Raw genomic sequence first — 16,692 nt, 5'->3', positions numbered from 1 at the left:
TGTTTGTTTGTTTTTTTTTTTGGAGATGGAGTCTTGCTCTGTCACCTGGGCTAGAGTGCAGTGGCGCCATCTCGGCTCACTGCAACTTCTGCCTCCTGGGTTCAAGCGATTCTCGTGCCTCAGTCTCCTGAGTAGCTGGGAGTACAGGCGCCTGCCACCATGTCCAGCTAATTTTTGTATTGTTAGTAGAGACAGAGTTTCACCATATTGGCCAGGCTGGTCTCGAACTCCTGACCTTGTGATCCACCTGCCTTGGCCTCCCAAAGGGCTGGGATTACAGGTGTGAGCCACCATGCCTGGCCTGTAGGTTTTGTTACTATTTTAAATGTTGTCTTTTTAGTTATAATTTTTTTACTGGAGATCGTTGGTGTAGAGAAATGCTAATGCTTTTTGTTCTTTGATCTGGTATCCAGCAATCTTGCTGAACTTTCTTATTGTTCTCATGTATCTACTGATTTTAAATGATCATATCATGTACAAATAATGACAATTTAATATCTTCACTTCTGATCTTTACATCTCATTTTTCTTTTTCGGTATTTTTGGTTCTTATAGTATTAGTCAAGATTTCAGTACTATGTTACATAGCATCAGTGATACAGTAAGCATTCTTGCCTTAAAGGGAACATCTTAAAAAAATTTCTCCCTTAAGAGTAATGTTGCTAGAGGCAAGCCTTGCCAATTTAAGAAAGTTTCCTTCTCTTTGTAGCTTGCCTTTAAAAATAACTAAGTTGTTGAACTTTGTAAAACGCCTTTTTAGTTTGATTAAAATAATTTTTTCTCATTTCTTCTATTTTGAATTTTTTGGGCATATTTTTCTAGTGCTAAAATAACCTTTCATTCTGATATATATTCCACTATATCATGACATATAATTATTTTAATATATTTAAACATTTGTTTAGCCCATATTTCCTTTGAGACTCTTAAATCTACATGCATAGATAAAATGTGGCTGCAATTTTTTTTTTTTATTGCCCTCATGTGGTTTGGAATAAAAATCATGTAAAGTGAATTGGGTGGGGTTTTCTTTTTCTTTTTTGTTTGTGAAAACATAAAACCAGAACTGTTCCTTAAAAGTTTGGTAGAATTTGTATATAAAGCCATCTAGGCCTGAAGTTTTCAGGGAAGTGAATGATTTAAATTTTTTATGCTTATTGCGCTATTAAACTTCTTTCTTCCTTTTGGGGCAAACTGGCGTTTTATATGGTCTATCAACTTATCCTTTTAATCCTTCTCTTTTAGTTTTTCAGTTTGAGAACAATGTATCCTAATACTGCTTTTTAAACGTTCCTTTTTATCTCTTCATTCTGCATATGATTTGCATATTTTCTGTTTATTTGCATATTTTCTCTTTAATTCTTGAGTATCCCTTACTATTATTTTTTTTCTTTTGAGACAGAGTCTCGCTCCGTTGCCCAGGCTGGAGTGTAGTGGCGCGATCTCGGCTCACTGCAAGCTCCGCCTCCCAGGTTCACGCCATTCTCCTGCCTCAGCCTCCCCAGTAGCTGGGACTATAGGTGCCCGCCACCATGCCCGGTTAATTTTTTGTATCCTTAGTAGAGATAGGGTTTCACCGTGTTAGCCAGGATGGTCTCCATCTCCTGACCTCATGATCCGCCTGCCTCGGCCTCACAAAGTGCTGGGATTACAGGTGTGAGCTACTCTGACAGGCCGAGTCTCCCTTATTTATTTTATTTTATTTTTTTAAAACTAGTTTTCTATAACTAGGAAGTTTTTAAAAGTATTTTAAAATACTTTTAGACTTTCAGAAGATTAGTAAAGATAGAAAAGAAAGTTTCTATATACTCTTTATACAGCTTCCTGTAGTAATACATCTTACATAACCATGGTAAAATTATCAAAAGTAAGGAGCTAATATTAACTACAGGCTTCATTCAGGTTTCCTGTTTTTCCACTAATGCCCCTTTTCTGTTCCAGTATATAAATCAGGATACCATATATTGTGGTATGAATTGTGTTCTCCAAAAATTGATATGTTGCAGTCCTAACCTCTAATATCTCACATTGTGATTGTATTTGGTGACAGAATCTTTAAAGAAGTAAGTTAAAATGAGGTCATTTAGGGTGGGTCCTAATCCAGTATGACTGATGTCCTCCTAAGAAATGAGGAGACAGACATGCACAGAGGGAAGACCATGTGAAGACACAAGAAGATGGCCATTTACAAGTCAAGGAGAGAGCTCAGAAGAAAGCAACTCTGCCGACTCCTTTATGTTAAACTTCTAGCTTAAAGAATTGTGAGAAAATAAAGTTCTGTTGTTCAAATCACCCAGTCTGAGATGCTTAGTTATGGCAGCCTTAACAAACTAATACACCATATTTTATTTGCTTGTTGTGTTTCTGGAGAAAGTTTTATTTCAAATTCAGCAGTCCTGGCTTTTTCTATTTCTTCTAAATTTTGTTAAAAATCTAAGCAGCTCCATACCAACATTATTTACAATAGCCAAAAGGGGAAGGAACTCAAGGGGCCCACCACAGATGAATGGCTAAACAAAATGTGGTGTATATAAAAAATGGAATCTTGTTAAGCCTTAAAAAGGAAGGAAATTCTGACACATGCTACAACATGGATGAACCTTGGGGACATTATACTAAGTGAAATGAGCCAGTCATGAAGAGACAAATAATGTATGATTCCACATATATGAGGAACCTAGAGTAGTTAAATTCATAGAGAGAGAAAGGTAGTTTTAATCCAAGAGCTTGGCAGAGTTGGGGAATAGGGATTTGTCATTTAAAGGGAACAGAGTTTCAGTTTTGCAAGATGAAAAGAGTCCCCAAGATTGGTTGCACAATAATATGTATGTACTCAATACTATAAAAGCATATGTTACAAATGGTTAAGGTGGTAAATTCTGTTGTGTATATTTTACCACAATTAAAAAGCCAAAACATGGCTGGGCACAGTGGCTCAAGCCTGTAATCCTAGCACTTTGGGAGGCTGAGGCGGGTGGATCACCTGAGGTCAGGAGTTCAAGACCACCCTGGTCAACATAGTGAAACCCCATCTCTCCTAAATATAGAAAAATTAGCAGGGCATGGTGGTGCGTACCTGTAGTCCCAGCTATTCCGGAGGCTTAGGCAGGAGAATCACTTCAACCGGGGAGGTGGAGGTTGCAGTGAGCTGAGATAGTGCCATTGTACTCCAGCCTGGGTGACAGAGACTCTGTCTCAAAAAGCCAAAACATAAAACCATGAACCAGCCCCTTCTTTAGTCCATGTCTTTTTATATTTATCAGAGGCAGCTAGAAAGAGCCAGGTGTAGCATTTCTGCATTTGTCTAGAAACTTCCTCAGCCGGATCTACAAATTCACTTGTTCACAGGGGATGGTGCTGTCAAACTTTCTACTTACTATATAACAAAAGTCCCTTTTGTTCCTGCCTCCAATAACATTGTCTTCATTGTCCTTCAAAACTCACCAACAGATTCCCACTTTCATTAACCATCACTGAGGCCCTTTCAGCGTTTGCTTGGTCCCAAAGTCACTGGCATAGGTTTAGAGTTTTCATTATGGCAATAATCCATTTCTAGGCACTGGATTCTGTTCTGGCTGTCTATTGTTAGAAGTGAGTGACTAATGGCAGCTGATCTACAGGCACCTGTTTTCATCAATCTATTTCAGCAGAACTTCTACCTTGATATCCCATCAATATTGACCACATAGGCTGTTACTGTCCATTTTTTTTGCAGTGACGGAGCAGAAAAATTATTGTCCAAGGTAACATGGGGAGGGAGAAAAGCAGAATTTCAAGTCTTTCCATCAGCCTATCCAGTCTTTCTCTCTATCCATTCCTCCATAGCAGTTTATGATATTTTCAATTTGCTTGGATATTTTTTTTCCGGAGGGGTGGGATGTTGGTTTAGCTACTCCTTGCTTCTCTTGTGTCTGCAATTCCTCCAAAGTTAATTTTTGGCTGTGGGCTGATTTAGGAGCTGAGGAAAAATGTTAAAAAAAGATACAGACCATGTAAATTTCAGTGGGGAAAACATATCATTGAAAATCAAATATTATAATATAGCGTGCTAATTGATATGAAGAAGGTAAGCACAGTGTATTATGGGAGAATAAGGGACTGTCTTCCATATCAGACTTGGAGTTCATGGGAGGCTTTATAAAGTGGCCAGGTAGAAGGTATAATGTAAAGCATACTTTAGGCAAAAGGACTTCATGTATAAAGGCATCTATGAAAGAATGGTTTGAGATAGCATGAATTTTTTAGGACTCTAAATGTAGTTCTGAATTGTCTGGAACAAGGAATATATGCATGAGAGTGGTTGGAGAAGTTGGAAGTAGCAGGGCCCTGCTTATGTCATTCCAGGGAACTTGGATTTTAAGCTTTAGGAAAGTGAGCAATACTGATTTCAAATAGGGAATTGTCAGGATTGGGTTTATATGTTTCAAATATTACATAGAAAGTAGTATATGATTCTTCGGCTTCAGCAACCCTTACTTGCATGGGAACTTTCTAAAATCCTGGAATGGGTACTAGAAATGAGTTTTGTGGTCAACTGTTTTTGTAAAATTTGCAAAAATAAGATATTTTGAATGCAATGGTCTCTTTCTGCTATAATGTGCCTCCATTACACTTTTCCTAGGCTGTGGGCAGTTTTGCAAACTGGTTAAGAGGAAGTTTAGGATTTTTGTTTTAGTCTGGGTTTAGAAATATATATTAAAGTTGTTTGTGGTCACTTCTGTGTATAGTGAAGTTACTGGCCATTCTGGAATAGAAATGGCTTCTGGTAATACTCTTAATGCCCATGGTGCCTACCCATCCAACAGCTATCACCCAAAGACCTAGGGCCAAAGGTCGTCTTGTCACTTAAATGTGTATTCATGATTTTGTTTTTCTTAAAGAAGGTCCCTACACCATACAAACGTCAAGAGCTACAAACCAGGATCTTTACTTGGAGCAATGTCAAACAGGACCCAAGAGTATGCTATTATTAAACATTTTTAACCCGGGAAAGATGAGGGCCTAGAGCAAGGCAGTGGCCATGCATATGGAAGAGAAGGGTCAAGATACAAGAAGCACAAAGGGAATCCAACCTCTGGCACTTGGCCATTGCTTTGACTTGGAGGTCCATTCACAGAGAAAGACCAGTAGGGAAATGGTGTTTGATGGGCTGAATCCTGCTTTGGGCTTGTTGTTCTATTGATCGACAAATAGAGGAAAATGCTGGTCTGCAGTGTAGCTGAGCACCCAGGTGTTTGGGGGATCCTATTTGCTATATTTTCCATTCTCTGGAGGCCACTTACAGGCTATTTTTTGACCCTCACTTTCGTGTCCTGAGGCCATGAAACAGCAGCCAGCTTTCTCACCCTCAGAATTTCCCAGGAACACTTCCGCCCCTGAGATGCCCACTCAGGGGATGCAGGGCGCAGGCCCGATGGGGCTCTCGCCGGGCCTGGTCTGTGATGGGACACATGGGTCCTTGGGTGTTGGATCTTCGCGTCCCTTTCGGCAGGATGCTCTTCCCCACGAAGAGAGGGTTTTCTTTCTGTTATATTCCCCAAACCTCCGCTTCCCCCGGACAGGAGGTCTACAGCAGCTTCCCCCAGGGTTTTATAAGTCTCTAGGCGCCCAGGCTTAGGCTCTAATGAAGAAGCCTCAGTGTTGATTTCCCAGCTGGGAAACATAGCTCATTATCTTCCATGGTTTTGCACAATCTGGAATGCTTCACAAGCTGGGCTTGAGGTCTGCGGTGACTTTTTAGTTTCCATGTATGAACTTGGAATGAAGGGCAAAAGCTTTCAGTCAGTTGAGTTGCCTTTTTCTGAAGTCAGTTTTCCCCAGGGAAGGAAACCACCACAGTAATTGCAGCTTTTTATTTTCCAAGTTAGCCGATGTCTCAGTAAACTGGAATTCCACTGTCTGGGAACTGAACTGCCATGGCAAGATTCTTGAGAAAAACTTGACCTCATTATTACCAGCAATTGTGGAACGAGTAGAAATGCATATTGATTAGTTTGCCAATTGCAAGTATTTTCTAAATAAGATAGTCAAGAAAGAAAACCAAAATGTATTGGACAACAGTAGTCCGGTGAGAAGCTTTATGATACTGATGATTTAGAGTGTTTTTATAAACCTGTTCTAATTATACCTTGAACTGTGTTGAGTCAGAATAGAGACTTAAGTGTTAGACCTAATACCATAAAAACCCTGGAAGAAAACCTAGGTAATACCATTCAGGACATAGGCATGGGCAAGGACTTCATGTTTAAAACACCAAAAGCAACGGCAACAAAAGCCAAAATTGACAAATGGGATCTCATTAAACTAAAGAGCTTCTGCACAGCAAAAGAAACTACCATCAGAGTGAACAGGCAACTTACAGAATGGGAGAAAATTTTTGCAATCTACTCATCTGACAAAGGGCTAACATCCAGAACCTACAAAGACCTCAAACAAATTTACAAGAAAAAAACAAACAACCCCATCAAAAAGTGGGCAAAGGATATGAACAGACATTTCTCAAAAGAAGACATGCATACAGCCAACAGACACATGAAAAAATGCTCATCATCACTGGCCATCAGAGAAATGCAAATCAAAACCACAATGAGATACCATCTCACACCAGTTAGAATGGCAATCATTAAAAAGTCAGGAAACAACAAGTGCTGGAGAGGATGTGGAGAAATAGGAACACTTTTACACTGTTGGTGGGATTGTAAACTAGTTCAACCATTATGGAAAACAGTATGGCGATTCCTCAAGGATCTAGATCTAGAAGTACCATATGACCCAGCCATCCCATTACTGGGTATATACCCAAAGGATTATAAATCATGCTGCTATAAAGACACATGCACATGTATGTTCATTGCAGCACTATTCACAATAGCAAAGACTTGGAATCAACCCAAATGTCCATCAGTGACAGACTGGATTAAGAAAATGTGGCACATATACACCATGGAATACTATGCAGCCATAAAAAAGGATGAGTATGTGTCCTTTGTAGGGACATGGATGCAGCTGGAAACCATCATTCTCAGCAAACTATCACAAGAATAGAAAACCAAACACCACATGTTCTCACTCAGAGGTGGGAACTGAACAATAAGATCACTTGGACTCGGGAAGGGGAACATCACACACCAGGGCCTATTGGGGGGAGGGGGGAGGGATTGCATTGGAAGTTATACCTGATGTAAAGGACGAGTTGATGGGTGCTGACGAGTTGATGGGTGCAGCACAGCAACATGGCACAAGTATACATATGTAACAAACCTGCACGTTATGCACATGTACCCTAGAACTTAAAGTATAATAATAATAAAAAAAAAAGAAATTTCACCTCAGTGAGACTTATCCTGACCACCCTTTAAAATTTTTTTTAAAGTTTTCTATTTCATCCCCTTTATCTGCTTGAAATTGTTTTCCCCATGGAACTTATTTTTTTTTTTTGTAAAATATAGTATAATTTAGTCATTTATTTTACCTATTTCTCTATCCCACACTAGAATTAAGCTCTATGAAGGCAGGATTTTATGTTCCTACTTACTGATGCATTTCAAAAACCAAGAAAAATTCTGGCACATAGTAAGCACTCACTGAGTATCTACTGAATGAATGAAAGAATGTTATTTCCAAAGAGCATAAAGTAGAATGAGAAGCGGGCTTAGATGATTGGATTAACTTTTATGGAACATAGTTCGATGGAAGGTTCTAGTGGTGAAAGCAGTCAGTATGTCAACGAATGGTGATTGAAGCCCTACTTTACTCCAAATGATAGTTCCCCAAATCCTCCAGAATTTAGTATCTACTGTCCATTAAATACTTTTGTCATTTTCAAAATGTCTTATGTCTTTTAGTGTTCCTTGGGGGTAGGTTTGCCTTTCTGTCGTACATAGTGTGTCTTACAGTGATATGCACATACCAAGCAAATATTTGTTGAAAGAGGAAAGGAGTGAACTGGGTTAAGGCATTAGGTTACTTGCAAATCCATTCATTTATCACATAAACATGTGTTTTATTGCCTTATGGCCCACAACAGTAATATTTTGCAAGATGGGGTCTACATTTCTGAATGATCAGCGTGTTTTCTGCAATCTTTGGGTTTTCATTTCTCCGATCATCTGGAAAATCAACTCAAACGTATTCTGGATTATCTGGATAAACCAAATACTGGCAGGAAGTCTTAGTGTCCCTATTTGTTTCTGTGTATCTTTTGAGCATGTAGGCACTAGGTAATGTAGTACTTTTCTCACAGGTTAAAGAAAAGAACACAGGCAGACTGAAAAAAGAAATGATTTATTCACCCCAAAGGAAGCCCAAATGGCATTAAGCCATTCTGTTAGAATGCTTCACAGTAGTTTAAAAGGAGAAAAGAGATGAGAGGAATGAGTCATAAGATGTGTGGCAAAATAAGATTGCTGAACTAGCAGTCAGTGCTACATTCCTGTTTTGAGAGGTGACTTTGTTTTGGCAACGCATAAGGTTTGGTTTTCTTAAATGAATATTTTAAATTTGGTTTTTGTTGGTTTTATAGTTTTGTTTGCATTTATTTTGTAATTCTGTGGGATTCCTTGTTGCTACAGGAGCTATAAAATCAGGAATTTGAGCCTACTTTTTTGTTTTATATATATGAGTGATATCATAATGAAAAATTGTTTAAATTAGGGGTGTGGGACCTTGAAAATGTGTTTTCATTTGAGTAGTTTTTAGTGGGGTATATATACTTAAGTTTGTGAAAAACGACATTATAAAGCTTCAGGGCCCAGGATGCAGAGTATTTATTTCAATAAAGTCCACGTGTGATAGTTCAGTGTTGGACAAGCTATTTCTGCAGCAACTGCTGCTAGTGGTGCTGCTGGTGGTGAAAAATAGAAAGGAGGGAATCTTAGGAAAATATAGAGAGAAAGTTGGTTGGAGGAAGTGGAGGAATTTTAGACCAACTTGGAGCTTTCTTTGCAATTTAGCTTTTGACTGGCTCTGAATTTGTGAGTTGTCTTTCTTAGTGACACTTCTCAAATGGCTAAGCGAAATGCAGTCTCTTCGTTTCCAGATTTAAAAGAAAAAAATTGTAGTCAGCATTTCTGTAGTGAGGCAAATCTCTATGTGTAATGCGGAACACTGGGAGACATAAAGAGCTGTTTCGAGTTATTAGGATGGGAGATCAGAGGAATGAGATGCTTATTTGCTGATACTGTCCTCCCTACTCCCCAATCTTCCTAGCCCTGCAATGGGAAATAGGAGTAGAAAGAAATAAACCGAAGGCTTTATTTCAATTTACTTTACTAGAAGAGGTTCTGAGAGCAAGTGTTATTTTACAGTCACATTTTCTGCCATGTCTAGAGCAATATCGTCCTGGAGTTCAGGCAATCAACACATATTTATTGAGCACCTATCATGTACCGGCCATTATATAAGGAAGTGAAGACAGCTCCCTGCCTTTGGACTTACATAAAGCCAATACTTAATGATTTTCTTCTACTGTGTGTCTTCTCTTGGTACACTTTGGTTGAATATGAGTGGGCAATTTGACAATTTTTGGCATATTCTTTATGATAATTTTATAATTTCAAGGATAAAGTACAGAGAAATCATAAATGCCCAGATTAATTTGTTCTTTTTTTTAAAAAATTTATTTATTATTATTATACTTTAAGTTGTAGGGTACATGTGCATAATTTGTTCTTTTTATCCTTTTCTGTTTCTAGGGGTGTCATGAAAGTTGACATAAATCTTCAGAAAGTGGACATTGACCAATGCTCAAGTGATGGCTGGTTTTCAGGAACTCATAAATGCCACCTCAATAATTCAGAGGTAAGAAGATGAAAATAAAATCCTTTTTAAGCTCAGAAATATGTTATTTTGAATATGTTATATTTGTGGGGGTAAATGAACAAGAGGTATCTTACTGGGAACAAAATCTTTGTAGGTCTCAGTGCCGCCAAATGAACTGAACTAGGAGTAGAAAATAAAATTTGTGTAGAATAACTGTTCATTTGGGGACTGAAAGAAGGCCAAACTACAATTACATCTGAAGTTTGACTTCAGTCAAAGCCTGGCCCTATTCTTCAAAATGGGCTGGAAATTTAAAATAGTCCTGAGATGAGAAATCAGTCCCAGGAAGGGTCAAATTATGCCTGTTTTTATGGAATATGATGTTTATTGAAATATTGGTGGTATGCATTCAGACACACTGCTATCTGCTAGAAGAGCACTAGACAAGGTATGGTGGGGCAATTTTGAAAACAAGGAGAAAACACTGTACAGGGTCCTGGAAAGGAATTGTGTATATGTGTGTGTATTTGTTCAGTTTTTAGTCCCTATTCATGCTGAATTTGATGATAACTCTGGTTGATAGGAAACAGGCATAGAGATCATGCTTCTGGAAATAAGACTATCACGTGTCTTTTGTAGTTTCAGAGAAGAGATATGACGACATAATAGTGATTTCATTTTTAGTAGTCCATTTTCAAGGTCCTCAAACTGTGAAATAAACATACAATAAAGTTCTTGATCTTAAATACTTGGGCTATTTCAACATTGATTCCATGACTTTGTGAGGAAAGTCAGCTTGCTTTATTTAAAACAGAGGGGATATTTCCACAAATGTAGTAATTTACATCTTTAATTTGAATTTTTGCCATTCGTGAAAGGTGATTGTACATAGTGTAATTTTTAAGGAAGGAATTTTAAATCAGAAGGAAATTTAGGAATAAGCACTTATTTGTACCATTACACACAAAAAAATGCACAGACACGTGTACAGGTATATATGCATGCATATACACGTATATATGCCCATTGATTATTTACCATGTATACACCCACCATGCATACTCCTGCCACACACAACCCACATACCCCTGTACTCCCACACTCCTAAATATCTTTTCACTGTTTCCCACATCCACCATGCATTCAATACATACTTCCACCCTGCCACCACACTCTCCACAGCATCCCTCAATCCTCTTGCCCCCAAACCGTAAGAAGCCCCCATAATGCCCCATATCCCTCTAAATCTATCACATGTCTCCACCATATCCTGATGATCCCCCACTTCGTCAATACATTCCCACAGCCCCCCCATTCCCTCATATCCACACCCCTCCTCCCACATCTCCATACACCTCCACAGAGATTGCCATCCACAGTTAATGTTTCCGCCTTGCTAACTCACAAAATTGAGCTCTTCTTTTGGTCTCCTTTAAATGTTCTTAGGGTTTTGAACATTTCTGAGCCTCCACTTAGGATGATTCGGGCATTTCTAAGATATGAATTTCAATTGCTTGGCTTGGTGAATATCTTCAGCCTGATTATTATCTCCATGCCAATGTCTACAGCAATATTCTTCTGTTAAGAGCAGATAGCCACTTAGTGTTGTCTTTTAGCCAGAGTGGACTTTTTTCTGCATGGGTGTCATATTGTGGATATTGATCTGTGTGTGTTCATTTCTATATAGCCTTGTGTTAGTGGTGCTCCTGGGTGGTTCAACAAGCAGTCTGCCTAGAAATAAGGAGATACTTACTTTTCAGTTTGTTACAGTTGCTGCTTGCCTCTAACAATCATGGTGTGGTTTTGTGTCCTTACAGTGCATCTGTTTATTTGACTAGATGGTCATACTACAAGAACCTCTTTTTCCTTTTGGAAGATTGATTTATTTTCATTGCATCAGGATGATTAATTTTCTGGGTTTTGTGTCTTTTTAAAGCTTTGAGATAAACTAGGTTATTTCAAGATAAAATATTATCCTCTCTTCTGATTAACAAAGATTAGGTTGAAATTTATAACTTTTGGGATTATATATGGGAGCATTATATTTATTAAATTCCTACTGAAAAAGGTGGAAAAATATTCTACAATTTCATTAGAAAATATTGTAGAAAGAGGCTAAGTGATCGAAAAGCAATATCAAAACAATGGCTCTACAGAGTGTATGTTCAACTTGCAGTCTGTGTCCCTCTTGCCACCTTTTGTTGCCCAGGTACTGGAGTTGGGAGTAAAGAATCTTTGTGTCTTGGCTATGCTCAGGAGGCCCTCATGGGGCAGCCTTCCCCGCACAGGTCTGTCCTGGAACTCTTCACACATTTTATTGGGCTTCTCTAAGGTTGTATAGTTTGTGCTGATCGCTCTAGGCACCTGCAACAGTTCTGGGCCACATCCTCAGTGTAGTTACTGGGAATAGTTTTTCAGTCCCTTTCCCATACAAATGTGAGTTAGAGATTAGAAGTTGGCTTCTCTGGAGGTTTTTACTGCTTGGGAAAACAGAAAGAAACATATCTCGCTTGTGGCATTTTTCATGTGTTCTGGCTCTACTTTATTCTTTGTAACAACCCCCCCCATTACCACCCCAAGGATTGCTGTGTAAGCTGGCTTATTTTGGGAAGCACTTACCATGATCCACATTTGTGGGATGTAGGGTCCTGTCTTTATGAATGTCCATTCGTTAGAAATAAAGACACTCGTCTTGGTTTACAGTGGGTTTTATCTTGCTGATGTTTGACATTCTTCTCTTGTAAACAATAGACAAAGTTACAAATTTCAAAGTTATAAATGAGGCAGACTTTTCACTGTAAAAATTTTTCTAGCGATGTTGGAAAACTTTTCAGCCTCTAGGGTATGTACAACCAGAATATCAGGTCTGATGTTGGAAACAGATAAGTGACATGGAAGCAATGACAAAAGCCTCAGGAGCATTTTAGAAAGGCATGGAATGGTTTGTGAAGAAAATAATCTCTCGGGTTTAGGTCTTCATAAGGTCTAGGAGGCCAGTAAGCATTTTTCGAAGGACATGTCTTCATAACTAATCTAGATTACTGCAAAATGGACTTGGTCAGTTTTCACATCCTCTCCTACAGAATAGTTTAAACATAAAATTAATTGATATTAATTTTTGTTTTAAATATTTTCTTTTGCTTTGTTTCCACTATAAGAAGTTTTAAAAAAAGTTGTTTGAAATAGAAAATATTAGGAGAGTATCCTGGAAACTCTTTGGTTATATTCCATTAGTAAATACCTTCTAAATATCAGTCCATGGTATGTACATATTTTAAATTTAGAGCATATATACATTTTTTGTTATATTTTTGTGTTAAGTATATTATAAATCAGAAAATTTTACAAGGTTGAGATGAAGATGAAATAACATTTTAATGTAAATTACATTACTTTGTTAAAATACTTGTATTTTTATAGCAATAGAATTGATTCATAATTTTAATAAAATTTTTAGTGAGACTTAAGATTATGTCATAATTTTTGAAAATCTTTGTTTAATACTTAGTAATGCAGTGATTCAGAGGTCTCTAAGTTCACTTTATTTTTATACTTAGTTTTAATATCTGTCATGGTTGAAAAAGATTCCTCACAAGGATAAATCAGTCCAAATTGAAGTAATAAATTGTCAACTGTGTTTGCTGCCAATTTTTGCAGAGGTTTTCTTTGCAGAGATACAGCTGGCAATTCTTCATCTTACTTGATGTCAATTGGTCCTTGCAAACTAATTCGAAGCTGGTCATTTTAATATTTTAAAGGAATAGGTTAAAAACCCACTGAATCTCTTTGTGTTAAATATATTTAAGCCGACTAGGACATTTTATTTCCAAGTTTAAACTGTAGAGGTATGTGAATATTTATAGGTTTTGGCAACAAAAACCACTTAACACTGAAAATATTTTCAAATATCCATTTTCAAAATGCTCACTTGAAAAGACTCTCATGGATTGTTAAAACGGCTTTGAAGGAATTTTTTTTTTTTAAATACCTGTTTCACAGACGTTATTGACAACCAACCACTTGCCATCCCAGAACAGATCAGCAAATTTGGAACATTTGTCTTTTTTTGTAAAAAGCAATATATAACCCATCTTTAAGCTCGGAAGTGAGCAGTTCATTTTGAGATAATCAGAGAATCTTTATGGGGGAAGATTTTCTGGGTCACACACCATCTTATGAAGAATCGTGAATATTTTACACTTTAAAATAATACACTCTGAAAATTCATCTAAATGACCAAATGTAGAGGCAATAAATGGAAAATTGAAGCAAATGAAGGAACCTAGTGACCAGTGTCAGTGTTTTTCTGTCTTGAAACTCCCAGTTTTCCTTCAGGGTGTCTCAAGTGCCTTCTCAGATTTGTGATCATGTGAAGGGTAGATTGAGTGAGGGCATTAATATTAATTCAAGTCCTAAATAAGACAAGGCTTAACAGCTTATGTTTCTTTTATTAAAACGTTAAATGTAAACAGATTCCAGTATTTTCCTTATGCATGCCAATTAAAGTTGTGTTTGCTCTGCTTCGGAGACCACTTTTTGAAGATAGCAGATTCGCTGGAGTGGTTGTGTTATCACCCCAGTCATTGGTCTTATATTGCTCTAAGACAGTTTCCCCTGTCTCCTCTTTTCTATGGAATGTATTGGGTGAAAATCTATTTGTAACTCTTTACTACTCTATCAAATGTAAGTTTAATGAATCTCTAAAGATAAATTTTAAAGAAGCCTGAAAAGGTAAGAAAGCACATCATTTGGTATATGAGAAGACGAACAGAATACAAAGATTCAAAGACAGCAGAAAAACCCTCTTACATACAAAATGTAACTTACTCATTTGGCTACAGCAGGTTTAGAGTACTTTTCTAGAGATCTTTCATTTGACTTTTCATTTAGTGACTCACTTAGAAATAGCTACGTGTCAGTTCCATCTCATGGTTGCTATCTCACCATTGCTCTTCTTTTCTCCAGAAAGTTTCTGTTTAGCAAACACTATTGTTCACCTATCTCTAGAGCCATGCTGTCTAGTATGATAGCCACTAGCCACATGTTGCTTTTGAAGTTTAAACCAATTAAAATTAAACAAAATCAAAACAGGAAGTTTCTAGCCTCACTAACCTGATTTCAAGCATTTAAGAGCCCATAACTAGTGGCTACCATGCTGAAAAATACAGTGGACAGCTCTGCTCTAGGATATAGTCTAGCTTATAGCGTAGTCAAGCCGCACAGGTTTTTTAAAACTTTCAAATCCCTGGCTTTCCTTGTACACTTGAGTCAGTAACATTGCCTTAAAATTCACTGAGGGACATTTAAGGACAAAGTTAAAATGAATTTTGGCTTATGCAATCTTCTTATGATCTGTGTTAGTGCAATTGAAACTAAGTAATGAGAATGTTGCAAGCTATTTTTAATGCCATTATTTCACACTGGAAACTGTAACAGTCTTACAGTAAGTGAGGAGTAAACACTGGTAATCATTGTGGATATTTACATTTTAATTGTATTTGTAGCACAACTTCTCTTTTCCCCTATTACTAGGGTGAAATGTGGTTATTTAATATAAAGTCACAGTCTTCTTTTGGAATGTAGGACAATGATCAGGTGTTCATTTGTGCCTAGAACAGTACCTGACACTGTGGAATTAATGGAGATAATCTGCTGTTGTTAGATGGCCTCCCTCTAATACATGGCCATCATTTTTGATCAATTGCCCAAAATAAATTTAAACAAAATACTTTTTTTTTTGTAGCGGTTGCCTTTCAGGTATTTGAAGACTGCTGTTAGCTACCTTCTAAGTCTTCTTTCTTCTAGGCTAATCTTCTGTTTCAGTCACATATCACTGGTTTACCAGGCTTAGCCAAAGGAGGCCATATCACCACTGTATGGATCCTCATTTGTTTTTGGAGTGCTAAAGCCTATCTTGTTTGATTTTGTTACAGTCTTTCTTTTTAAAGTTAATAGAAACCGACGGTATTTTTCTGAGTTTTCCACTATGCTCTCGAGAGTTATTTGGAATAGAGATTCTCAGATCGTTTCAAAGCTAGGGTTAGAAATCACTGTGCTAAAACCACTGAGCCGGGAGCCTAACAAGTCAGTTAAGGGCAAACTGCTTGTTTCCGATGTTTCCAGCAACTGAGCCAAGAGTTCACCAGTGGCTATCGCCATCTTGTGGTTGGGGGAAAGAGAGAGAGAAAATCTGTAGTAGGAAATTAAATGACATTAAACTATTTCTTTGTTGTCTAGATGTCTCTTTTACTATTAAAATGCAATACATCTTTCCCTGTGTACAGTTGCAAGCTATTTGTGTGTTATATTCTGGTTAAATACTAAACCACCGTTTCCATCACTGTCTCATGTAACCCAGTTCTGACTTTAGTCTCTTCACATACAATTAGGTGTACTAGGCTTCTCTCTTTGAGGACACTTTAAAAGTTTGCTGAACTATTATTCTTAGTAATTCTTCTTCTTATTATTATGGTTAATAACATATAAGCTATCTTTTCCATGCAATACCTTTTATAACATTATTTAAAATTCATTATTTTAGGTCCTAGTGGTGAATAAGACAGAGGAAATTTATAATTTAAAAGAAATTATTGCATTCTAGAGGGAACCAGAGAACTTAGAAATATACCAATTGACTTTAACTTTTTTATGTACTAAATTTTCTAGGTGATATATACTAAAATATATTAATTTCTGAGACATAAGACTTGTCATAAAAGAGAAGTCTTCACATGTATTTTAGAAGTGCAGGAATTTATTGAATTGGCAAGCAGTAAAAAAGAATTATACTCAATGTTGGTGAGGATATTCTCATGTGATATTGGTAGGATGCAAATTGTTATAAATTTTTCGACAATATGGTAAAAATGTATCATTAAAAATGCATACTTTTTTGTTCTACCTGTGTTTTCTCTACTTCTACATTAAATAATT

General features: G+C 37.2%; 1 protein-coding gene across 1 annotated transcript in view; it reads left to right on the top strand.

The window, feature by feature from the left end:
• The window catches only part of LOC105480013 (G protein-coupled receptor 158), a 443,658-nt gene that overhangs the window by 30,698 nt on the left and 396,268 nt on the right, over positions 1-16,692 (top strand). The window contains exon 2 of the mRNA XM_011738438.3: positions 9,693-9,798. Coding sequence (XP_011736740.2) covers positions 9,693-9,798 — 106 coding nt within the window. The remainder of the gene's footprint in view (positions 1-9,692; positions 9,799-16,692) is intronic.

This window comes from Macaca nemestrina, chromosome 9, assembly GCF_043159975.1.
Source record: "Macaca nemestrina isolate mMacNem1 chromosome 9, mMacNem.hap1, whole genome shotgun sequence".
NCBI classification, from domain to species: Eukaryota; Metazoa; Chordata; class Mammalia; order Primates; family Cercopithecidae; genus Macaca; species Macaca nemestrina.
This window is presented reverse-complemented; position numbering and strand designations above follow the sequence as displayed.